At 40.4% G+C, this 25787-nt stretch overlaps 2 protein-coding genes across 3 annotated transcripts in view; one reads left to right on the top strand and one right to left on the bottom strand.

Annotated features, from left to right (window-relative positions):
* The first annotated feature begins 336 nt into the window (after positions 1–336).
* LOC109478824 (cryptochrome-1-like) lies at positions 337–6393 on the top strand. 2 transcript variants are annotated; one of them, XM_019780641.1, is made up of 10 exons: positions 337–436; positions 1049–1244; positions 1625–1863; positions 2641–2908; positions 3410–3550; positions 3840–4011; positions 4338–4477; positions 4603–4754; positions 5051–5259; positions 5840–6393. In XM_019780641.1, the coding sequence occupies exons 2-10, from the start codon at positions 1056–1058 to the stop codon at positions 5851–5853; spliced, it is 1524 nt and encodes a 507-aa protein (XP_019636200.1). In that variant the 5' UTR covers positions 337–436; positions 1049–1055; the 3' UTR covers positions 5854–6393. The 2 variants fall into 2 exon arrangements, with proteins under 2 accessions (XP_019636200.1, XP_019636199.1); XM_019780640.1 differs by having other exon boundaries at positions 1045–1244.
* Positions 6394–12051: 5658 nt separating this feature from the next.
* LOC109478676 overlaps positions 12052–25787 on the bottom strand; it is a 34718-nt gene continuing 20982 nt past the window's right edge. The window contains exons 43-70 of the mRNA XM_019780341.1: positions 25546–25741; positions 24943–25084; positions 24466–24622; positions 24185–24348; positions 23831–23896; positions 23461–23560; positions 22964–23140; positions 22301–22431; positions 21875–22015; positions 21458–21532; positions 20968–21117; positions 20334–20438; positions 19789–19896; positions 19288–19447; positions 18729–18894; positions 18366–18451; positions 18087–18182; positions 17479–17645; positions 17096–17147; positions 16714–16904; positions 16131–16303; positions 15604–15747; positions 15319–15399; positions 14850–14954; positions 14324–14492; positions 13954–14022; positions 13678–13807; positions 12052–13129 (exon numbers count right to left, since the gene is read on the bottom strand). Coding sequence (XP_019635900.1) covers positions 12957–13129; positions 13678–13807; positions 13954–14022; positions 14324–14492; positions 14850–14954; positions 15319–15399; positions 15604–15747; positions 16131–16303; positions 16714–16904; positions 17096–17147; positions 17479–17645; positions 18087–18182; positions 18366–18451; positions 18729–18894; positions 19288–19447; positions 19789–19896; positions 20334–20438; positions 20968–21117; positions 21458–21532; positions 21875–22015; positions 22301–22431; positions 22964–23140; positions 23461–23560; positions 23831–23896; positions 24185–24348; positions 24466–24622; positions 24943–25084; positions 25546–25741 — 3674 coding nt within the window. The 3' untranslated portion in view covers positions 12052–12956. The remainder of the gene's footprint in view (positions 13130–13677; positions 13808–13953; positions 14023–14323; positions 14493–14849; positions 14955–15318; positions 15400–15603; positions 15748–16130; positions 16304–16713; positions 16905–17095; positions 17148–17478; positions 17646–18086; positions 18183–18365; positions 18452–18728; positions 18895–19287; positions 19448–19788; positions 19897–20333; positions 20439–20967; positions 21118–21457; positions 21533–21874; positions 22016–22300; positions 22432–22963; positions 23141–23460; positions 23561–23830; positions 23897–24184; positions 24349–24465; positions 24623–24942; positions 25085–25545; positions 25742–25787) is intronic.

The following is a 25787-nucleotide window of genomic DNA, read 5'->3' as shown; positions in this document are numbered from 1 at the left end:
ATGGCGCCTGAGTTAACAGTAGGCTTATAGTTAGTTTAAAGGGAAATATGTGTGACGTAACCAAGGAGTTGTGTCAGAATTAGTCATCATGACTGAAGCAACATTATTATGAGTCGTAAGAAAGCAAGAGAATTGAAAAGAATGAAAGCAAGCAAGCAAGCCAAAAATATAACCCGAACCCCTGATACTTTCAGCTCAAATCAGTAAGCGACATTTAGGATAATCATTAGTGGAGAAATTTACAAATATCCTGGATTGATTATTTCTTAAACCCCCCCCACACACACACACCAATGGTATTTCCGGTGTCCTTGACCCATAACCCCTTGCGCGGGACATTTGAAGTGATTTGCATATCAGACGACAGCTGGCAGAAGCGTTTGCGTGTTTGGACAACTACTCTGACTCCTTCGTTCTTTCACCGTATTTAAGAAAGGTAAAAACCTTCTTACGTATATCATATAGTGTATATATATTGCAGTATAGGTTAGTATTGCAAGAATAGAATAGAAAAACGCTTTCGCGCGAGTAAAAAGTAGACGAAAAGTTGAGGGGGAGGGGGGCACAGGATCCTGTTGCATAACATGGCGTATTTTGTTGTGTAACCGGCCTAAAGTAAAAGAAAATTAATTTCGTGTTCTGTCTATTTAAGCTTAATTTGCTTTAAGATGAGAGAACATCATCAGTCTAAAAAACATAACGTGACGTACATAGTATTTAGAAATCTTTGTACGAAGGAGCTTACAAATTAATTAATTACGAACAAGAGAAAATTTTGTTCAAAGGATTCTCTTGTATACTAGTAAACCCGTGTTAAGTGTTAGCAAGGAGGTTTAAAATCTTCTTGGTTTTAGGTAACCTAATTTTTAAGGAAAAGTGTTTCCATTCGATGTAGGCCCATTGCATTTGGCGCTGCTCAGTTGGCATACTCTAATTTTAAAAGTACAATTAAACCTTGAAGTTGTATAATCTGATGTGTTTTGAAATTTATTATTCTATATGGGGATTTAAATTTTTAATCTACTAACTTGTTTTGTTGTTCAGGCTGTGTTGTAATGGCTACTAAAGTCCAACACAACACCATCCATTGGTTCCGCAAAGGCCTTCGCTTCCACGACAACCCGTCGCTTCTCCACGCGCTCCGCACATCCCGCCATGTTTACCCCGTGTACGTGGTGGACCAGGCCTGGATGAGGGAGCACGATATCCGCTACGGCGCCAACTGGTGGCGATTCGTCATACAGGTAGATAACTCCCCTTAATGATTTTAAGGGGAATTTTGTGTGATGAATACTATAGAAAATGAAGTCCACTTTATTGTTGAGTGTCCACTTTATAGCTATCTATGACCTACCTTGTTGTTGAAATACAGTTAGAACAAAAATGGGGCATCTAACAAAGGATAATATAATTCATACAAATATTGTCTTCAGTTAACCATGATGTATTAGAAAAACTCTGTAAATTCGTATACAAATGTCTAAAGAAGAGAGAAGAAACTTGTACAGCTTAGAATTAGATATAGATAGAACATTTGCCTTAAATCTTTTTTTGTAACTTAAGAGTGCATTTAGCCCCACTGGGGCATGAATATGCAATAAACTTCATTGTCATTGTCATACAGTGTCTCCAAGAGCTGGACACGCGTCTCAGAAACTACGGCCTGCGACTGTTTGTCGTACGTGGGAATACCGAAGACTTCTTCAGGGAACACTTCGGGAAGTGGCAGATCACGCAGCTGACACACGACGTGGACACGGAGCCTCATCACCGTGTCCGGGACGCGGCCGTGAGGAAGATTGCGTCTGACATGAGAGTGGAGGTTGTCAATCATGTGGCACATACACTGTATGACATTGACAGGTTAGTGTCATTGTACACACAAATTGATTAGAAGAATTGTTTTTCAGTATGAAAGGATATGTAAGTCTTATTGCTTTGTTCCAAGTTGTTGCTTGTATGCTAATAAATGTTCCCAAACCGAGTACCAAGGTCAGTAAGTCAGGTTTTGAAATCTCATCTTACTAACCATAATATAGGAAGGTAGCTAAAGTAGTCATACTCAACTTATGCCTTTTTTTTATCATGATAATAAATTATAGGTTATCTATGTGCCAAGACTTTTTGTCACATTCCCTTTCTTTGTTAACAGAAGTCCTATTATGGACTCATAAGACTTACTACAATACTGTAAAATTAGTTTTGCAAGAGTTGTCCTACTAGCATTTCTAGAATAGATTTGAGGACGAATCTAAAAAGAAAAGTAGGGACAGTTTAATGGAGGGGTTAATCTTAAAGTGCCACCAACTGATCTTTTTAACAGTTTCGGACCTTTTAGCCTAGCAGTTGGTGGGTAATGGCTACTCTCCAAGCAGAGGTGAGAGGGAGAGAACGTAGGATATTCCGACATGGCTAGCTAAGGGAGGCACATTTCCCTCTCACAAGAGAGGGAAATGTGCCACCCTTAGCTAGCCATGTCGGAATATCCTACGTTCTCTCCCTCTCACCTCTGCTTGGAGAGTAGGTAATGGCCAGGTTCTCTAGCTGGTGGCCCAGGTTTGATTCCCTGGAGCTAGCCATTTTTGTGTTTCTACTCCCCCCTAATGTTTTAATGTTCTTGTTGTTTCTGTTTCTCTGTAGGACTGTAGAGCGGAACGGAGGAACACCACCTCTAACATACAGGAAGTTCCTAAAGGTCTATAACGAAATGGGCAAACCTCCCAAGGAAAAGGAAACAGCCACGGCAGAGCACTTTGCCAACTGTACCCTCCCCCCAGAAGCCCTGCAAGATGACAAGTTTGATATGGTAACGCTAGAAGAGCTGGGATTGAGGTGTGAATATCCTGCCAAGTTTGTTGGAGGCGAAACGGAGGGACTAAAAAGACTAGAGAAAAGTCTGCAGGACAAGGTATCTTCTAGTTCAAGTTCTTTTCGCTGTAGTATAGTTTTGTTGACATATTATCTTCCCAACAAAAGACAACAACAGCACTTTCATATTTAAAACATGTTACATGTTTTTGGTATTGTCTGTCATTTCTTACAGCATCTAGAAATTGAAACAGTCATAGAATTTTGGGTATTTACCCCACATTTCTACTAAATAGACTGTTGAATTACTGGTAGAAAATGTCTTGCAAAACGTTATGTTTAGAAAATCATAAAGCTGTAATTTTTACAATTATAGAGATGCTGAGAATGACGATTTGAGAGAAACTCCAAAGTAACTGGCACAAAGGAAACTTGTCTTTTTTTCTTTTAGAATTATTCTTCTATTTTTATGAAAAGTCATTGATGCATGTTTGAAACAGGAATGAAACTTGCTGACATAGAGCCATGCTATGCATTATGCATAATGAGATGTTTGGTAATCTAATCTAAATAATCCATTTCCATTTTGTTGTAATTCCAGACCTGGGTTCTGAAATTTGAGAAACCAAAGACATCGCCCAACTCCCTACTCCCCAGCACCACAGTCCTGAGTCCATACATAACTGTGGGCTGTCTGTCTGCACGGCTGTTCTACCATGAACTAGACAAGATCTACTCAAAGGTAGCAAATATGACTACTAGTAGTAGTACGTTCAGTTAAATGAATGAAGGTAGGAATAGATGACACATTAGAACTGTACAGTATATGTACACATGTACATGTATATGTAGACTGTACTTTCAAAGAATTGTTTCTAACTTTCTACTCTAGCAATATTTTCTTGAAAGGTATGTTTCATCCGGTTACTTGTCAGATGGTAAGTCTGAATTTTCTGGGCACTCAGAAACTGCAAAAATTGTAACTTTAGGAAGTTTAAGAATTTTTCATGATTTTTTTAAATATTTTTCAGGCCAAGAACCACTCCCAGCCTCCAGTATCCCTGCATGGCCAGCTGATCTGGAGGGAGTTTTTCTACACGGCGGGGGCACACACCCCTAACTTCAGCCAGATGGCAGGCAACAGGGTCTGTCTGCAGATCCCATGGAACAAGAACAGTGAACATCTCACCAGGTGGAGAAACGGTGGGTTACGTCTGGAGTTCTCCATTTCTTTAGCTCATTTAGAGATAGAAATAAATGCCAATAAGCAACTAACATAGCAAACCCCTATCATGAAACTTTATCTGTGTTGGTATGTACGTAGTTACATGTTTAGAGTTAAACTACTGTTCTCACCAAGAGCTTTTGACCAGTAACTATGGTATTCTTCAATAGACTGACCCAGTGAGACACGTGGCTTCTCTGAAGTGTGACGTCAAAACTGGGTCCCTGGTAAACAATGTTTGACCAACCTGTTACTTGTTACTTGTGATTTTTCTTGAAATTTCTTTTGTTTTCTGTCTTTACAGCCCAAACCGGGTTCCCTTGGATCGATGCTGTCATGACCCAACTGACAAAGGAGGGGTGGATCCACCACTTGGCACGGCACGCTGTGGCATGCTTCCTGACCAGAGGGGACCTCTGGATCTCCTGGGAGGAGGGCATGAAGGTGTGCCAATCACTTTACACACTCCCCAAATTCCATCAAAAGACAAAAGATGTGTGCTTACTAGAAAGAACACTGCTATATTTAAGATTGGCCCTAATACAACTGCCCTTTCTGACAATCCCCAGGTATTTGAAGAGCTGCTTCTGGATGCAGACTGGAGTCTGAATGCAGGAAACTGGATGTGGCTGTCCGCCAGTGCGTTCTTCCATCAGTACTTCCGTGTCTACAGTCCCGTGGTCTTCGGCAAGAAGACTGACCCAAAGGGGACATACATCAGGTGGGGTTTGGTCAAAAGTACTACCCGGTATAGCTACTACTAATCCTGTACTATGGTACAGGCCTCGATATTAACTTTTCTTCCTATTGTCCCAGCACTGTCCCAAAAATAAATGTCAACTCTGCCGAAGTGAGGATGTCCCAACCTGTTTTTTGGGAAGTATTGTATGACTTGAACTTGAAGTCAACTGATTATGATCACTTCCAGGTGCACTATAATTGCAGTGTAGGTGTTCTGTTGGTGTTTGGAAGCAGGAAAAAGGAAAAGTCAATCATGTTTATTTTCTTATTTTACAGGCACTACCTCCCAGTGCTGAAGGACTTCCCTAAGGAGTACATCTACGAGCCGTGGAAGGCCCCCCGCAAAGTCCAGGAGAAGGCAGGGTGCATTGTGGGTAAGGACTACCCTCGCCCAATGGTTGACCACAAGGAGTCCAGCCAGAGGAATCTGGACATCATGCGGGAAGTTCGCAAGGAGCAGAAGGAGACTGTTTCAGTCACTCTAGGTTGGGAACATTGCATTTTTAGCAAAACTGGGTCAAAATTAGATCTATTTTGGTGGTGTCAAATGGCTGAATGGTTAGGCTGGCAGACATGAGGCTGAGAGGTCACGGGCATTCCTGGCTAGATGTTTTGTACTTGGAAAAGGCTGCTTTACTCGACTTTTCTAACTCAACCTACAATGTAGGTGTAAAGTGGGTACCCAATTTTAGTGGGTGAGTAAAAGGCAGTAGAAGAAAGAGAGATGGGCTCTGCAGTCCAATACCACATTGGGTTAACAAGCTACTGCCCCTATGCCCTGAAAAAGGCTATGGGACAACATTTAACTTTAAATCTTTGGGTCAAATGACCTGAAACTTGGTATGGAGGTTGAGTGTTCAAATATCCCCTGGCGTTTTGGATTTTGGAATGCTCTACTTTTGCACAGGTGTGAGTTTAAAACAGTCCTTTTTATGGGGAGGGAGATGGACTGAAATATGCTGTATTTGCTCCCGAGATGAGATAGTGTCTGCCTTTCTAGTTTCAATAACCTTTTGAGGTTTTATGGATTTCACTGACTGATCCCTTTTCTTTGTTGTTCTACAGGTTATGGCAAGTAGAGACCAGTCTAAATATGTGCCAAGTGGACCAAACAGAAGACAAAAGCCTGATTATGATGTAGTGACACTTACAGAAAGGTGTTTAAGTAAGTAACATATGTAAGTATGTCAAGCGAAGAAAGAAATATACATGTATCATTGCATCAAGTGATGCATTGGTTTTTTTTTTGTTTTACTGGTATGTTGCCAGCAGTTTGTCCATTTGCTTTTTGAAATATAATAAAAGTTTCAGGTTCAAGTTAAAAGTTCAAGTCTACTACGTACAGCTTGTTCCTTGTGTTCAGGTTCAAACTATGGCCTGTTCTACTAACTGTGCTGTTATGTTATTTTGAGTTGAGTTTTTTTATGTTCAGTTTCAGTATTAGAATCAGTAAGGTTATTTAACAGTGTTTTTAAAGACTCACAAATAGTGATTTTACAGTCTACCTCATTTATGATAATGATAAGGCTACTAAGACGCACAAACCACTTTATTACATTTTAGATGATAGGTCATCTTTATGGTATGTTACTGTCTCTTACCATTATAGTTTAAAATGAATGAGTTCACAAATAAACTTGTTTTTATCAGAATGCCAAAGTTAACACTAAAATACATTCTTCAGTCTCTCTCATGTTGTGTGTGAGTGCTTAGTGAGTGCTAAGCAGAGAAAGCTGTTTACAATTGGTATCACATTGAACGAAATGCAAAAGCCCGTCACACATTCAGAACCTTCCCCGACCACCAACCATCCAAGGTTGGCTGAAGTTCGGGAAAAGTCTGACCAGATTTAGGCTAAGCCTACATTTCTGTCAAATTTGAGTCAAATTTGACCCCCAAATATGCCCCCAAAACTGCTGACCTACTCTCGAATACCAGCCAACGACCAGCAAACCATGGCCCAACCTCCCGTCCACACCCGATGTTTGAAACATTTTAAAACATCAGCTGGTGCAGCAGAACAGTAGCTGACCTTGCCAAACACCAGCCAACCACAGTTGACCTTGCTCCTGACCTACATGTACTCCTAACTATGATTGGGATTGGAATTCAGCAGTGTTCGGGAGGCCTATGTGTGACTGGCTAAAGCAAGTGCCCTACCCTCTAGGCTGTTGCACTGTTTGATAAATACTAAGTAGATGGATGCAAAAACCGATCAGATACCAAAACCCAAATCAGGGCATCATTGAACGTAATCCAGGGATAACAGAAGATAAATTTTACATTCTGATTGCAACGGGCAATTGTATCCATCCCCATGGCAATGGTTAATCCCCTGGATTAAGTGACAAGTAAAAATTGATTCTGCTGGGTTTAATATAATCCCATACATAAGACCAGGGCATATTCCTTTAGGCTATTATAGAGCTGGCCGGAGAAACCAGACAAAGGGGAGCAAGGGGCCAGGTCCTGGCCTGTACACATAGGCAGGTAGGCAGGCATTATACATACTGCTAAGACTTGGCAGGCATGCGGCGCGACAGCAGCAGGCTACATAACACCGAACAACCTGTTACACCTAATTTTTCAAGCTTGCTAGTGATGATGCCCCAACTGTACTTGGTTGCAACGAGTTCCACTCTATGATAGTTCTTGGAAAATACCCTCTTCAACACCTCAGTTCTTGGTTGATAACTCTGATATTTGAAGGCATGGCTATTTCTTGTCCTTTTCTGGGCTGGTATTAGGTACTTAGCAGTTGGTACATCCACCAGTTTATTAGTCATTTTGTACATCATACATAGTCTGGAATGGCCGGAATACTGATTGAATTGATAAAAATGCTAAAAGATACGTGTGTGCTTTTTGTAATGCCTGAAAACTAAATATATATTTGAAACGGCCTTGATACTGATTAATTTCATTTCTCTCCATATGACAACGGTTGCAGACGATACAGCCAGGAGTGGTCACGTGACCAACATGGATCACGCCATAAGCCCCCATGTGCCCAAGGTCATTACATGAATCATTTATTGTCTCATCACGTGATGCAGTGATCATCCTATATATCTCCAATACTGTCTGAAAGGTTATATTACAGTTTTAGATGGCCAAAGCAGTTAGAATTGTAGTTAAGCTTTGCATTTTATGTGGTATGAAGGTAATTTTTAAAACTTTATCTATTCATTTGCCATAAACAAAAGTAAAACCTTGTATAGTAAGGTATAATCTTGATGCGTTAGTCATTAAAATATCTAAACTTTATCTATTATCTATTACTTTATCTATTACTTTATTTTTCAGACTGTAGAATTGTAGTGATCAAACTATATATCTCTGACACAGTTTATAAATGTTATATTTCTGTTTTAGATGAAAAAAAAAAACAGATTTAGAATTGTAGGCAAGCTATGCATTTTATGTGGTATGAAGGTAAAATTTTTATGTTATCTGTTTTATAGCTATTATGATATCTACAGTTCATTTTTATGGACTGTTGCATTGCCATTTATCAGTTACTAAAAGGCCTGTCATAGGGCTAGAATCAAATTATAATGGTAAGCAATTGAGTCATTTTGCGTTATGATATATGTCCTAACCGTTCATGCTTTATTTATGTCATATCTGTATCTGTATAGCCGGGATAACTGCCTCTCGGTGTAACACACCAGCTTCGCAGGCACGCGGCGTGGCGGAAGCTGGCTACATTACACCGAACGACTTGTTACACCTAACCCTTCAACATCTAACTCTAAACATTGTTTAAAAACTATCTATTGATGATACCCCTACTGTACTTGGTGGCAGTGAGTTCCACTCTGCAATAGTTCCTGACGAAAAATGAGTTTTTGAACACCTCAATCCTTGGTTGATAACTCTAGCTATTTTTTGTTCCTTTTCTGAGATGGTATTAGGTACTTGTACATCCACCAGTTTATTAGTCATTTTGTACATCATGCATAGTCAGGACTTTTTTGCCTGTCATCCAGTGACATCTATTGAATTATAACTGACCAATCCGTGAGAAGAGAAAAGAGGCCTTATGATTCCTGTAGACTTAATCAGTTCCGACAGGCAGTAAATGTTCTAGATAGTGTCCGGATCTCTTATCATTTGAAAAGCCATTAGTAGCTTCCGATAACGTAAACATGGCGCTCTGGTCATCTTCCATATCAGATAAGTCCTGTATCTAGGTCAAAGCACCACCATATGCAACTTCTTAGAACAAAAACGTCATTGCTTTGGACTAACCCAATGTTGGTATAGCCGTTGCCAATCAATAGTTATTTTGTATTCTAAGGGGTTTTAATTTATTTTGAGTTCCAATATTATCAACTGACATTTCGACAGTTAGAATCAGCAGATAATACCAAGGAACTTCAAATACTATAGCCAGTGAAATGTCACTGAACGATTGTGCAATTTAACGGGTACTGCCTGCATTATAACTTTTCAGTGTAAGAGTGTGTATTAAGCTTTTGGTAAGTATGAAATGAAAGAAGACAATCATTGCAATGTTTTGAATTAGTTTGAAATATTTAGAGGACAATCATGAGTTAGTTTTGAATACCAGTATGTTCATTTTGTCAAACTTACCTAACTTTTTCGTTTGAAATTTGACTGTTAGACATTTAAAAAGAGCCGTTACATTTGAATTTTTGTAAGGTGTAATGAAGCATCCCATTGGGTCAAGATTTCAGGTAATTATTCACTACATCTGGTCACGCACATGTTACCTGTCTTTCTTCGTGACATTCATGACCACTTAGATTTTATAATGAAAGCAACCTTTTTTTGCCAAACTTTTTTGTATTCACACGCTCGCATCAGTTTTGGGGGTTCCCAGAGGATGTCATCCATATAATCAAATCAACATGGCCTTACACACATCTCGCGTTGTATCCTGGAATCTCGCGTTGTTTCCGGGAATTAGGAACCTCGCGGGAGTTTTATTCTCCCACTGAAGCGTTCTTTTGAGTGAAATATTTATAAACCTCCAGACTTTACAGTCTGAGTGAAGCAGAAAACGTCTCAAGGGGAAAATAAAGCCCCTAAAGCCTGTTTCTGTAGGCTATTGCTTTTGACCTTGATCTTGAAATATTGGTAGTCGTATTTCGTATTCTTAATTTCGCTCGTATATAATAAAAACAATGTAATGTGGTACTACTTTCATCCTTCAATGACAATGGTAAGAAAGATACCTAAATATATCTAGCAATGTTTTGAACGGTAAATTTGCAATGGTATCTGCCAACGCTAATTATTTATGGTGGTATATATAATTATGACCTCATTACTGTATTTCATTAGTATTATGTATCATGTACTCATTTTGTTTCAAATATTGAACACATAGAGTAATTTTTTAATTAGAACGGTAAATTTTCAATACACAAGAACATCGGACACCAATATATTGTTAACGTTGGTTCCAAAAGTATGTCATTGTACGCTTAATCTATACTTAGAAAACCGTATACTGTAGCAGCGTAAGGCCTTGTTAGGAATAATAAGTCGACGTATTGACTTTTATGTCAGCGAGAGTAATGACATTGATAAAAGCCGCCAATATTCAACCGTAATACGTTCATATCTAACGGGACGCCATGGTATAGCGTTTTCACACTTCAATGCAGAAAGATAGTAACGTTAACGTTTAACCTTCCTGTCTTGCGAGGACGGTTGTAGTGTCTTCAAAATGTCTATCCTTCTTTGAAGGGGATTGTGGACAGGGAGAACAGATTTAGACTGGTAGTGGTATAAACTAGTCACACATCGCCACTGGTAGGTATTCTGATATTGCTAGTGTTTTCACAACAATCTAGGGAAATTGTAACGTACCTTCCAGTCTTCTGGTCTTTACAGTAACGGTTGTAGTGTCTCCAAATTGTCTTTCTTTCTTAAAGGAACATATGGTTGGACAGAAAAATGAGACTGGTAGTGGTATAGACTAGTTACACATAACCACTGGCAGGTATTCTGGTACTGTTTTCAATGAAGGGAAATCGTAACGTACCTTCTGGTCTTCGTATCCGCCGACGGTTGTAGCTATACCCTCTCCAAAATTTCTAGTCTTCTTTTAAGGGGATATGGGTAGACAGGAAGAGCAGATTTAAGACTGGTAAAGACTAGTTACCCTGGCAGATATTCTGCAGCCCTTAAAAACGTCAACAGAGGTTTATTTACGTCTGTCCGGGGGAAGGTGACGCTGATTGGTGCATTGGCCAATTCACCCGAGGCGATGAACAGCAGTTAGAGATAAAATCCTTGTTTGGCGTCACTTCAGAAATCTGTATCTCTTTCATTACGTGAAAGACTTTGTGTATAGAGGATTATGGAGCACCTGAGTCTATTGAAATTGAATGCTCGGATTAGAATAGAATTTCATATTCAGTCGCCAAGAAGTAGAGAATATATTTGTCAAGCTACAGTAATAGTGTGGGAGGCTATAGTATATACATCCTATCTTCTTCAATTAGCTATAGCTCTTTAAATTATCTGATATGATATCTGGTATGATCTGATACCTATTCCTCGATAAAATTACGGACTTAGCAAGTTGTTCAATACCATGTGGTGCATACTACATCAAAGGACACTGTACCATGTGGGTTAAATGGATATTCAGGAAGACTACTCGTATACAGTGGAAAAGATACACATAGGTTCGTTTGACAAATTGAAAACGAAAGGATAAAAATAAAATTGCTGTAATTCATCAAAACGGTTTACGAAAGAGACGTCTCGACGATGGTATAACGTTTTGAAAGGCTTTGACGTCTCCTCGTCTTCCTTGATACTTCGATTATTTTTTTCCGGGAGCCGCCAAATATTGGATCGTGCAACTCATTGTCACCAATTATGTACAATGGGGGTGACAGGTCCTTCGATACGAAGCAGGTTACGCCGAGGGGCCCCCGGCCAATTCACGCGAGAGGCGGAGTGAGTCTGAAAGTTTGGTATATTCCTAGCTATTCTGTCCAAATATTCTCATCGCACTCGAGGGAGAACTGAAATTGAATGAACTCGGAATTTTCAGAAAACACTTTGAACAGTCCAGGATATAGCAAAATTTCTTATTCTGGTGTTATTCTGGCTCATTCCATCTCTCTTGTGAAGGGGGTGCAAAATACACATAGAGATTGCCAGGAAGAAGACCGGTATCGGTATGATGGGTAGACGGCAACTGTGGAAGATAAGGCGCCATTCACGACATTCTGGGACCCATTAGGGACCCGGTCCTTCAACGGAGGATTTTGTCGCAACGCCCGTCACATGTGCGGGAAATATCCGGGCGGATCCAGTTAATTTGCAGCTTAAGAGGGAAGATTTGCAGGAGCAGACGGATAAAATGAGGTCATGATCGGGGAAGAGGGTGGGGTGAGATAATGATCATGGCGTATATAGAATGATATTTGATACCAAAGTAAGGGCTTGGCGTTTGTTATGTTTTGTGTACGTTTAGCAATTAATTCCTGCCCTTATTTGCGCAAAACTGTTTCATTCGGGGAGGTCATTTTGTTATTTTAATTCGCAGAGCACTTTGAAGGTTGTTATTTGCATCGAATATTCAGTTTTTTGACAGAAGTTCATGGTTTGAAACCAGAAACTTAGCTCTTATATCTTGAACATATATAGGGGTCCACTGGCTAGCTTTCTAGGTCTTGTAATCGTAACTCAGCAGACTTAAAAGAAACTAAACTAACGCAAGAAAGATACTATTCGATCCAGTAATTACTTCAAAAGCCATGCGCATTTCTTACTGCAGTTCCATAGTATTCCCCTAGACGTCTCTTCGGAAAAGATTTAAGGTTTCACAACGCAAGTACATTCTCACAAACGTCATATCTTAAGTAAAATATTTGATACAATAATCTTTGCAGCATGTTCCGTTAGGTTAATTTAGCAAGTCAACTTTTGTTAAGTCAACTCTTGTAAATAACATGATATTTGATATATACCTTATGGTAAACATATTGCAACATAACACTCAAAATTGCATGATATTTTATAACTTATGATAAACGTATGATATTGCAACACTCATTTTGTCTGATTACGTTTTGTTTATGTCTATAGAAGTACTATAACTTCCCAATGTTCCGATCACAGGAACTAGATGAACTAGGTTGAACTGAATTGAGTTTTTCTATGTACAGAACTGAGAATATCTAAGTGTCTACAACTCAGAATGGCGTGACTCTGAGTACGTTAGGTCCCTCCGTCTCCTCCGTCTGGCGTTAGGAAAAGTCAGTTGAAACCTGGCCTGGTCCACTGTGCTGGGAACGAACAGCGGGCTGCCAATCATCCTGCCGTGGTGCTGGAACAAACCACTGTCCAACAGGGAGGTGGCTGGGGAGGGGTGAAAAATATAAATCAATCATTCATCACTAAATCTGGACGGGGGGGGGGGCGGTACCGACTTTCCCGAGTCACATTTGATCCACATTATAGTGACGTGGTGTGTATGGGTGAAAGATTTGATTATGTAAGATATAAATCATTCTTGCATAGATAGGTCTGGAGACGGGAGGCGGTACCAACTTTCCCGTATCTTTGACCCACTTTATAGTGACATGGCTTTTAAGGGATGAAAGAGATACTTATAGACCATTGACATCAAATACTATCCAGGATAGGGTGGTACAGACGCTTAGGCACATTTGACCCTCTTTTTAGTCACGTGTACACAGGGGTTGGCCAATCATCATGAAGAACTTGGCTGAGCTTTTATTTATGCTTATTGGGAAGTCATTTTGGATATGCTAGCAAGGTACTAAAAAGTCCAATTCGTTACAGCTGATCTTGTAGGTGGGGGGGGGCAAAGTCACTTCAAACAACCATAGAAATTGTCACAAGGGACATGTCTTTTTTTTAAACCAACAGAACGGAAAGATTACCGTTTGTTCCCTCACTATCCATGTTGAAATGCGCGTTAAGAAAGCGGCGAAGATACTGCCTCTCCCTGCCTGATGTCTGTAGGTCTTCTGTGATCTCCTCTTCTAGAAGCTTCAGTCCGTATAAACGTACCTGTGGAGATATCATTATGTGAGCAACAGCATAGATCTGAAGTTAAAGGTACAAACATAAGGAAATATGGCTGTTTTTTTTTTCAGATATTATGAGTTGCACTGTTAAGATTGTTAAGTCTTTGATAATACATAATGAACCCGTACCTCGTCTAACGTTCCATTGAAGAAGTCATGTTCGTCCCTTGCGATGTACAAGTTGGTATCATTGTTCGACTGCAACAGAAACAAAAACACATAAGCATCAGACAAACGACCGAATCTCGAGCTCATGATTATAGATCATGCAAACCCAGAAAATTTGTCTAAATAATCATTGTTACATATTTAATATGTTACATATTTAATATTTAATATGTAACAATAAAATATATAATTTAAACTATAAACGGTCTGTTTCAGTGCCTTTGGTCAGTATAAAAATCATCGGACAAGTAGTTTGACCGTATAGTGTTAAAAGAAAATTTACTGTTTTAAGTCATGGCTACATCCTTCATGTAGTTCAATAATGTCGTACCCAGTCTCTAGGCATGATACCAGACTGTGCCGTCTCCTGTGTACCGTTAATGTAGAGGGACAGGATGTACTGTTGGGCGTCAAACAGCATCGTCACGTGACTCCACGTATTTTCCTGGAATTCCGTGGAACCTTGGATGACGTCATCGCACAGTTGGCCACTTAGATATCTGGAAGTCAGAATCATATTAAGTCAGAGACTGACAATCAGATAAACTACTGTTTTGTTTATTCTTATTTACATTTGTATATATGGTGACCGGCCTCTCCAACTCTGCCCTGCTAAATAATGTAACCCAACGCCACTGGGTATCTGCTACAGCACCAGTTACCATGGTGACAGACGCCTGGTACAGGTCATTGACTTTATTTGTTTGGAGAAACTGAGCAAAACCAATATTTATTTTCTTTCTGTGAAGGTAAACATGACTAAAAAAACCCATTATGAAGCTATTTCTTCGTCAGCTAGTGATGTGTTTTATGTATTTGGTTTTGATTGGGAAAAAAGATCTAGCCCTATGTTGTACCTGTTTTGTAAGAACAGACATAGTCTACTGTCCATGGTACAGATGATCGGCATCTTGGAGGTCGTCACCTCCCCACCCAGCCTGATCCAACCTTCTATTGTGAAGCTTTCATTGGGAAAGAAATGGAATACGGAAAAAAAGCTTTAGTATTATTCATAATGTACCAATTCACGACATAATATAGTAGGTACCCTTCCATCTCGAAATAAGACGGTAGCGCTCTAGTGTTATGAAACTTATGGCCATGAGCAGTGGCGTATCTAGCTAATTTGTTCTATTCTTTCAAGGTGGTAAAATCAGTCCCGTAGTCTTTTTTGACGCCGTATGGGCGGTGGGTTGCCATCCACTACGTCAAGGGCACGGTACTGGAGGTAGAGTCATAAAATAATACAATATAATATAACTTATGTTATAATTTGGCATAGTAATATGATACAGTAAAGATGAATAGTATTGATAGGAAAGGTACCTGTCATGTAGTTCCAGAGTGATAATCGAGGGCAGCTCGACATAGTCGTCCATCCCGTCAAAGTACAGTGCCTGATTCTCTCTGTAATAAAATTTAAGAAATTATAATATAGAACATAATTATAAAGGCACAGTTTGTAAACATTAGAAACAATTTTCTCATTGTTTAGACAGTATAAATACGTCTCCACTGATGGTTATGGTCGAGGATTGTGTACATGTGGCAAATGGATATCATTAGCTCAACAAGTGTTTTTATACCATCCGTAGCTATCTACTAACGCACCTATCCCCGCATGTGTAGCGGAGGTCGGACCAGATGACGCCTGCTTGGTTGTACTGGAACACCCCCAGCCGACCCCCCAGGATGGTCGTGTCGTACACGTTACCCGTGTCTGTCAGGACCTCCATGTTGTTAGAAATGGTCACCCTGAAAAATACCACAAACGTAGTGATGTATTTCTCAACTTAAAAGCCCATCTATACACAGACATCCACTAAGTTAGCGAGCTTAGAAAATATAAAGGTACTAGTAAATACTAATTTGAAAAAGAACCATGCTCAGGCACGTCTCTGGACAGTCCACGTGTATCCAGAATAGTGTCTGAGGCAAATCTACGTTCTTGAATACACCGATCCAGAACCGCGCCTGATCGATCCTGACCTTAACACATTCAAGCATATGATTAGGCATACTAGTAGATAGGCACGGTTATGGATATAATAGATGCCTCTATTTACAGTGGCATAACAATATAATGCATATTTCCCAACAGCTTTCTTAAAGACATCGTAGAAAATAAGTAGACCTACCTAATCAGACCTATTGACGGCCGGTGTATGAGGTGAAACGTGTACGGTGTGCGATGTTCCCAGCCGCGCATGTCTGGATCGTGCCACAGTAGCTTGATCTGGTTGGTTGTGTCGTGAGTGTGCCACAGCGCCGTTGCTAAATCTGTGTGAGGACCTGTTGTAGAATCTACGAGCTGTAGAAATAGTCGATAAAGTTACTGAGACCTTCAAAAGGTTCCTCTAAACAGGTTCTTTCAACAGGTTTGTTCCAACACAAGAGAAATTTGTATCAGCTAGAGCTTTCGACCAGTCACTCTGGTCTTCTTCAATAGACTGACCCAGCGATACAAGTCACATGGCTTCTCTGATGTGTGATGTCAACACTGCCACTGGGTCAAAGGTATCAGGCAAAATCTAGGTGAGAAAAGTTTCCCTTGTGTTGGAACAAAAGTTTTACTATAAACGCATCTGCATCTGATTCAATTTTATGAAACTTAAAAATAGTTTGAAATACTAATAATGGCCGACAAAATTAGTTTCTGACAAACTCTTCAGAATGAAGACACCCGTAATCATCAATGACACAAATCTCATTCAATATTACCTTGATTTGAAGGCCTTTTATTCCACCAATGCTAATGCTACCCTCTTCGTTCTCGTTCTGATGTTTCCACATGGCGACGTAGAACTTCCGGTTACTCAGATAGCCAAACACGAAGCCTATGAAGTCGTTCCCAGAGTCCTCGGCGATGAACATGGTTCCCGTGAAGTTTACAGGCCCAAAACTGTCCCTACCTGCGGGAAAAGCAAACAAGCTTATCAGTTTTTTTCGTAGTGCAAGTTTATCATTAATTCTTGTGACTATTACAAGCTTAAATCTCTCCAGATATGACAAAATACAACATCAAATATGATTTGTTTTTCTCCTCTATTCTATTGAGTTATGGAAATAGTTAAAGGTGTATAATGTTCTGTTATATACGTACCAATTAATAGTATAGGGCTGTCTGTGCCACTGAGTTGACGAATATTTCTTCCCTGTGAAGTAACGTGGACAAAGCGTCAACCATAAACTTTCATCCTTGACAGGTAATTATAATAATATTCATATTCATAAATACGTGCAAGAATTGTTGAAACTATAGTGTATAATAACCGTACGTGCTAGAAAATACATATACGTTAAATGTAGGGTAAATCTTTTCACATTTTCCTTCGGGTGCTTAGACGTTGCGTAGTAGAGACCTCACAAACGTAGATTGTACTTTTTTGTATAGAGATGTGAAAGCATAAACTGTGTTTTGAAACTTTCTGTGAGGAACCATTCGACATTGTATTAAGACATTTCTGAAATGGACATCTTACTTACGCTGTCTGTTATTTCCCAATCCGGTGCGGTCCCACCAGCAAGGTTTACGGAGACGTGATTGGTGAAGCTAGTCACGTGATAGTTAGCGAGCTTGGGACAGATGTCATCAACATCCGGGACACCGTCACCATCATAGTCGTATTCACAGGCGTCACCAACATGGTTACCTAGTTAAAAAGTCACACGACAAGTTTCAAGGCTTTTAGGGTATTGCCTATGATTGGATTAACCCCTACTTTAGTTTTCACACAATTGTGTTACCAAAGGTATAGAGACGGGTAAAGATGGCCATGGGTAACCTCAAAGCAGATCTTTGAAGGCTGAAAGACGATATCAAATTGGCAAGGCAGTATCATTGACAGGACAGTATGAAATACGCCACAACATCTACTTTGTTTTGCGTAAAAAAGATATCTGCCCAGAAATTAAAAGAGATAAAACGACAAAAATCTATAGTTACTAAGCCTAAGCCTATACCTCTGCTTTGAGAGTAGAAGAGGGACGCCATCTTAAGCACAATGCCAGAATTACTGCATAGAGATACATACCTGAAATATTTGAAGCAAACAAACAAATAAACAAACAAACAAACAAAACTGGATGCTAACCATCTGTATCCTCCCAGCCAGGGTTTGAGACATAGGGACAGTTGTCCTGGTTATTCGGCATGACGTCATTATCAATGTCGTCATCACATGCGTCACCTATTGGCAGAAGATACAGAAAACAAAAAAAAATTCATCAGGTGTAATAAATAGTTCAGCATTCCAGATATACATTATCAATAGCATGCCTTTCAGTTATAATGCAAAAACACAATATCTAACTACTTGAAATGATTTCTTATCAATGAGATTCATGTATTTACTAATTCTACTTCTTGTTACCTGTTCCATCACCGTCTGTGTCCGTCTGTTCAGGGTTGGTGATATCTGGACAGTTATCAACAGTGTTGACAACACCGTCGCCATCTCTGTTAGAACATGAATACAGATGGAGATATGAAAGTATGTAACAGTCGTTAAGCACTACAGATGAACAGAATATGGTGCAACACATCAACATACCAGATATGTTGCTACATTGTATTTTTTTTAAAAGCCATGGATGGCTCAAAAGACAAGATTTCATCCCCAAGTCACCTTCGTCTTTTCACATTTGAGCATCTTACTGTCGGTTTCTTCTTGGCTTTTGTGTTTGCCAAATCAGCCTCTTCCTATAACGGATCTACATGTAGATAGAAGCCTTACTTGTCGCTCACGTCGCAGACGTCCCCGTACCCGTCCATGTCGGCATCTGCCTGACTGGGGTTGTGGACGGTAGGGCAGTTATCACAGGCGTCCCCCACACCGTCCCCGTCTGCGTCAGCCTGCGTGTCGTTCACGTAGGGACACACATCGATGGCGTCATCAAAACCTGCGAAAATGAAGGGCACATATCGATGGCGTCATCAAAACCTGTAATAACTAAGGGCACATATCAATGGCGTCATCAAAACCTGTGAAAATGAAGGGCACACAAATTTGGCGTCATCAAAACCCGTTAAATGTAACATAGCGTACGATGAAGGATTTCATGATATTGGTAGCTCGTTGAGATAAATAGATGTACTAGTATTTGCTTGTAGTATCTACCAATCACATATTCATGCGATTCATTATGATTGATAAAAAGTATAGTCATTGTGATGCTAGTGTATATTCTTTACAGTTTTTCCTCGGGTACATACACATGAGTTACTGTACTCCACATATGATATGTTCATTTCAAGCTTTGTTATGATATGTATGAATACTGATAACCTCTTACCATCGCCATCATCATCATTGTCACAGGCATCTCCAACACCATCACCGTCTGTATCAGTTTGATCCTGATTGGCTAAGCCGGGACACGTGTCACATGCGTCACCGTAACCGTCACCGTCTGCATCTACTTGGTCCCAGTTGTGGACAAAGATGCAGTTGTCCTAGAAAAAGACCAAAAAACAATTACAGTAATTAGGATTTTTTTTAATTCTTACAACATTTTACGGGTTTATGTGCCTAAAAGTTACACATATATGAGCCAAGAGCAAGATGTGATAAAATCAGCTTTTGCAATTTTCTACAGGCTTCTTCAATTTAAAGGCTAATTGTCAGGCGAAACAATTGTCAAAGGGCAATATAATGTCTCACTAAGGTTCAGTATTTCTATAATGTATGGTTAGACGCTGTTCATGCATCGTCCCGTACGTATACGGCCATGTTATGGTTCAATTTGTGTGACGACCTGGTTACACACATATGCTTGACGGTTTACTGTTTTTACCTCAGTATCCATCCGCCCGTCGTTGTCGTCATCAGGATCACACACGTCACCCATGGTGTCCCCGTCATTGTCCTCCTGCCCGCTGTTTGGGTCCAGGGGACAATTGTCCTGAGTACAGTAAAGCATTAAGAAACTTCGGTTAGAACCTATTGTCTTGGAAACAAAAATGAATTAGTTAAAGCACTCATAGACTTATCTTGAAAGTTCATTCATGTTGGTAAGTTTGAGTTGTAATTTTCCAACATAGGAAATTGGACCTCTGCATTTTATTCTACTGTATAACTCCAGGCATTGAAAATTTCTTTTGTTGGAAAATCACAGCTAAAACTTGCTTCACAAAGCTGTCATAAGCTTGTAAACTCAATCACTAGACGTCAGTACAACTTTATATGCAGGTGTATTCAGTTTGTTTGTTTTGATAATGCTTAATTTGAAGCACACAACGATCAAGGAATAAACAACGATGTTATAAAGAAAAACAGAGATTTAAAGAGTAAGAAGATGAAGCTTTGTCACAGATAGGTGTGTAGTTGAATGAGTACAACCTGTGCACAGTTCCTAGTGAGACATGACAGCGGTTCGTCCGGCCAGCCGTCCTGGTCAGTGTCCCTGCTACACCGGTATCCATCCCCGCCCTGTCCGGTCTCACACTGCAAGGAAAAAGACATGTTGCAGAATCACCCTTTCGCGGAACATACGTAATTTTTTTAAGTCATAGGCCATTTCTGGTAACATTTTGCATGTTTAGTCATCAATCTCGGGCTTCAAGCAGATTCTCGGGGGCAAGGGGAGTTTTAATATACTAAGTTGGCGCAATTGGTAACTCGGGTGGCCAATTTGATCGTCTCCTGTCCCCTAATGAATCTGCTTGGAGATTACATCCACGTGGCATTTTGCATTTGTACTTGGTTCCATTGTGTCGTTTTATTCTAAATTTAATGCAAACCACTTCCAAATGTTTGACCACAAAGTTTTGTTCTGGTGGACAGAATTTACGTTTAGAATAGACGTCTAGGTAATAAGATACCAAAGAATTAGTTACTCAAACAACTGGATAGATTTTGACAAATTATCCAGTTATTGAGTAAGTGTTACTTTGCTAAATGCAGTTCAATAATTTGTAGTTACTTAAACACCCATCAAAATCAATAATGTAGCATTAAACACAAATGTACTCACTTCGCATCTAAACTTGCCGTTCCCCAGAGACAGACAGGTGGCGTTGCTGCTACAGTTGTGCCTGCCGAGCTGACACAAGTCTTCCGGGATGCAGCCCAGGTAGATGTCACTGATGTAACCTTCCACACAGTTGCCACACCTGTAGCTTCCCTGGAAGACAAAATTAAAATTTTTGTAAGTATCTGTATATCAAAGGCATCCAATGCAATTTTAACGAAAAAAATATTTTGCCAAAAAAAGTTTCTCAAACAACAATAACACTGATTTTCTTTTGCTTTGGAATTGATTTTGGGTATTTTACAACAGTACGGTTTTAGAGTATTTTTTGTCGCAATTTACGGCATATATTTGCTGCTTTGTACGATTTGTACTATGACCGAAAACGTTTTTTTTTTTCAAAACGAACGAAAATTCGTGCGCGCGCGGATATCATCCTTATAATCAAATTTACTTGGCCTTAAGAGAACAACTTAAATGTTCTGTTACTTACCGGTGTGTTGATACACTCGGCAAACTCGTGACATCCACCGTTGTCTACGTCACATTCGTCAATGTCCAAGCAAACCTGTTAACATTATTTGGCATCAGTTTCAACTGAAAACGATGAGTAGCTTGCTTACTAGTTCGATTTGCATGAGAAATCTACCTACTGTCAAACAATGAGTCTTGTAAGGTAAACGTTGACTCGATGAATTACGTAGATAATTTCTGGACGTTTCCGATACTCTTCTATCTTGGTACCATCCGGAGTTTGCTCTGGTATACGCTAGATTGTTTCTAGCATAGCGCAGCAAAATCCGGTACCCAGGCTAACACTCTTCTTCAGCGTCACTAAAACGAACTGAGGCTTGTAGTGTAGAATCTGCAATGTGATTACAGTGATATCGTCAAAATAATAGCAAAGCACCTGCGGGTTGTTCTGCGCATGCTCCAGTCCGTATCCATGGGAACTCTCCCCCGTGTAGCCTACTGGGCATTTTCCGCACTCGTACCCAGGGTTCGAGTTTTCACATGTGGCGTTGGCGAAACACGGGCTTGCCAAGGAGCACTGTGATGCAAAGAAACGTCAAAAGTTCAAAATGTGTAGTAATACATTCTGTCTATCACACATATATAATGTTACAGTAAGATATCTGTTAAGCAACAGACAAAGTTTCAGAAATACTCCTCTTTTCCTAGAATTATTTTGTTTTATCGTCAATCTGACAGGGAGATAAAATTCAACTGAGAAAATTACTTAGGAGGATTGTATTTGAGGAGCTTTGCTTGAATCATAATTATTTATCCTTTATATTAATAATCGTTTAGGAAAATATAAGATGCAACTAATCACCTCATCTATGTCCACACAGGTGACGCCGTCCCCGCTGAGGCCTGCAGGACAGGGCCCACACCGGAAGGTGGCGCTGTCGATGTTCTGACAGGTCACTCCTTCATAACAAGGTTCACGATCCATGCAAGGGCCTGCAAATAAATGGCAAGATCTCAATTTCTTTGCACGTTCAAATTTGTATCTAAATGCAATTTAGCATAGTTTTTTTTTCGTGATTTCAGTACTGTCGCTTCCTCTATAAGTTTTTGTGCGCGCGCCAACGATTGATTTGTGAAAAAGGTAAAAACTCTGCCAAGCATCATGGGCATTTCGTTGAATTTCAGGGCCTATACCTTTGTGAGTGGCTATGGCACTGATACTTGTGAATTACGCTACTTTATATATGTAGCAGGGAAATCGCAGGTAAAATTCATGCACAATATTAGCAAGTAATAGAAGCATTAGTACAGAGCTACCATAGTTCAGTAATTATAACGTATATTCGATAATGGGCTTTTGATTAGGTTTTTAGAGCCTTGTAACTTTCTGAGTGGCTATGACACTAGCACCTGTTGTGAACTATGCAGCAGTTTTGTAGCGCAGAAATCGCAGGTGAATTTGTGCAAATCATTAGCAAGTAACAGTGACCAGCAGAGCTGCCATAGTTCGGTGATAATAACGTACATTCGCCCGGTTTGCAGCCCACACACGGCGTGCAGTCTCCCCGGGACCAGGTGAAGGGATGGCAGGGTTCACACTCAGTCTTGCCGCTGGTGCTGTAGAACCCTGCCGGGCAGCAGTCACATCCCGCCGAGCCCGACTGGTTGTTGTAGGACCCGGGCGCACACGGCTGGCAGAAGTCTACAGGTAAGGAAGATCAGACACTAGGTTATTTATAGTACAAATCTCGTATAACTTCCCTTTACACGCTTGTGACACACGTTTTCAACTCGGTTATTTTTCGTGCGAAATCCGTGTAAATCTCGTGTGGATCGCGTTTAAAACTCGTGTGTAAGGTGTGTAAAAGTCGCATGGAACGCATGCTGTAATATCGTGTGGCTATCTAATTAAAATTTCATGCGGCCACATAGCAGCAAAGCAAAACTCTGTAATAGCTAATACCACAACAATCAAATACGTTAACCAACAAACCAATCAAGAAAAAAGGATCAGTTCCAAACCTGTGACTCCTGTTCCAAACAGCCCTGCCCGACACAATGTCTTCCTCCCGAACAGACAGGCGTACCCAGTTTCACAGTCTGTACAACTCGGAGGGCAGTACTGGAAGGGTCGAAAACAAAATTTCAATCATTACATGTGGTCTCTGATCTTTATTACCAAATGCACAGTTCTACTGACAAGCTGGGTTTGCCCATATGTTAATCTCTTCACCTGTGACGCGCAATTATGTTTTTTATCTCATGATGATCAGTTGACAAAAATAACTAGTTCGACTAATCCCGATTACCGAATGGCACTCTAATGGCACTGCTTTTTAGAGAGAAGCATGTGTTAATTGAAATCACCCATGTACAAATGTATGGGACTTACAGTGTCGTTACACGGGTCTGCATACTGGTACCTGGAACAGTTGAATGCATAACCGTCCTGACAAATCTGTAGAATGCGGGAAAAACAAATTGCTTTTAACAAAAGCTGGCCGGGGCCAAGATGGGAATAGTTGAGTGGCGTGAGTGTGAACGTGATGAAGATGTGTGACTCAGTTAATTGGTCACCTTGGTGACTTATGTATCATAAGCTTTCTTTCTAACGGCGAAGAGATATTCTGTAATAGTTTATTAACCGCGAGTACCCTAACACTCAAACCCACGAATGTTTAGCACAGTTGAGGAGGCGTCTGTATTTCCTGGGAATTTATGAAACGGAACGGGTCATGATACTTACCCTACCGGGTGGACACGGGCTACACTCCGAGGCGCCACCGAACGAGTGCTCGGTAGGGGAACGGTCGCAGGCCGGGGAGGGAGGGTCACACCGTCCGCACGGTCTGGCCATCCCGTCACCCAGGCAGTAGTAGGTAGTAGGGCAGCGTTCACAACGGGTGTTACCTGTAGGAAATGTATATGTCAGGGTAGAGACTCCGATCTGGTAGAATAGGCGACTTTACCGGTAGAGATCCCGATCGGAGAAAAATAGACAAAATAGACATAGAAATAGAAACATACGGATATATTGCAGTTCCACAGTACAGCCAATCAGCTCCATCCTCATGCTGATGCTTTCCCGCCACGCCAGCGGATGGATCCGGATGTTAGTTACCGTGATGGGGTCGGTAAGATCTTGTTGCACAGTTGAGGAGGCGTCTGTGTTTCCGGTGAATTCCTTCAAAGGGAAAAATGAATTAGTTGTTACTCGCAAATCGCACTAGGATTATAATTTATTTTTCTGGTCCTTTATCCTTGATGTACTTCAACGCAAGACGTAGTTGCTCTTTGCCTATTTAGTTCGCGTGGCGTAATGACTAATATTGAACCATCTATCGTTCTGACCATATCGCTTTTTGCTGAAAATGGTAACATCAAACGTAAGACAGGCATCACAAAAAATCCGTTTGCCAATATGCACCAAATACTTGCAAAATCAAGTATAGCATATGCTATACCAATGACATATATGATAAGACGTAAACTCTAGTTATGTACCCTTCGTACTCCTCCTTCCATGTATGTCTTCCACGTGTCGTTACCGGTACTCAGGTATGTCAAGTAATACGTCTGTACCCAGGCCTCCTCATTTGCACTCCCCTGTAAGATCACTCCGGTGACGATAGTCTCTTCAAGAAAGACACCTATGATAAAAACATAGTATAGAGGCTGAGCCACTGAGGACAGATCTTAATTGAACAGACTTGAAAGAATTAAACAAATCTATAAGTTTTAACCAATTCAATAGAAAGCTGAAATTGAAACATAATATTAGCATTAATCTACTGCAACCCTGAACCTCAGGTTCTTGAGTAACCACGATCATTTAGAGTGATTGTTACTTTGCAAAATGTGTTAATAGTGATTGTTAACGTTGCACTGCAAAATGTGATGTCCTTATCAAGACATACTTTAGGCTAAGGAAAGTTATGGTAATAAGCACCCATGGCATTAAGACATCTACCATAGGTTTGATATGGCATTGACTATACGACATCTTCATAGACATAGAGGTAAACGCTAAGTTGTGACGAAGCTAGAAAAATTAGATGACCTGTAAAGTCACAGATAAAAAAAGAATAAGACTATCTGAGAATCCTTCCCACCTGTAGCCACTGATTCGCATCTGTAATCTCTGCCTTCCAGTTGCCCTGTGCGAACACCCCCGTGGTGTCGTTATTTGTGGGCCGGTTGTGCAGCCGGCCGTAGTGCGGCTGGTAGTATTCATACGCCGAGGAGGCGGTGATTTGTGTGAAGAAGATCAGAGCGCTCTGCATGCCCAGGGGCTCACCGCATTCTACATAATGACGAGAAAAATGTCCCATGTGAAGCATATAAAGCTA

This window comes from Branchiostoma belcheri, unplaced genomic scaffold (assembly GCF_001625305.1).
Source record: "Branchiostoma belcheri isolate BF01 breed outbred unplaced genomic scaffold, Haploidv18h27 scaffold45, whole genome shotgun sequence".
Taxonomy (NCBI): domain Eukaryota; kingdom Metazoa; phylum Chordata; class Leptocardii; order Amphioxiformes; family Branchiostomatidae; genus Branchiostoma; species Branchiostoma belcheri.
Note: the sequence above shows the minus strand (reverse complement) of the source record. Positions and strands in the feature narration are given on the sequence as shown.

Excerpts from the sequence above, each read along its gene's own strand:
- LOC109478824 (XM_019780641.1), top strand. The coding sequence starts at position 1,056 with ATGGCTACTAAAGTCCAACACAACACCATCCATTGGTTCCGCAAAGGC. Across the intron at positions 1,864-2,640 it reads ACACTGTATGACATTGACAG|GACTGTAGAGCGGAACGGAG; the intron begins GTTAGTGTCATT and ends GTTTCTCTGTAG. Across the intron at positions 4,755-5,050 it reads CCAAAGGGGACATACATCAG|GCACTACCTCCCAGTGCTGA; the intron begins GTGGGGTTTGGT and ends CTTATTTTACAG.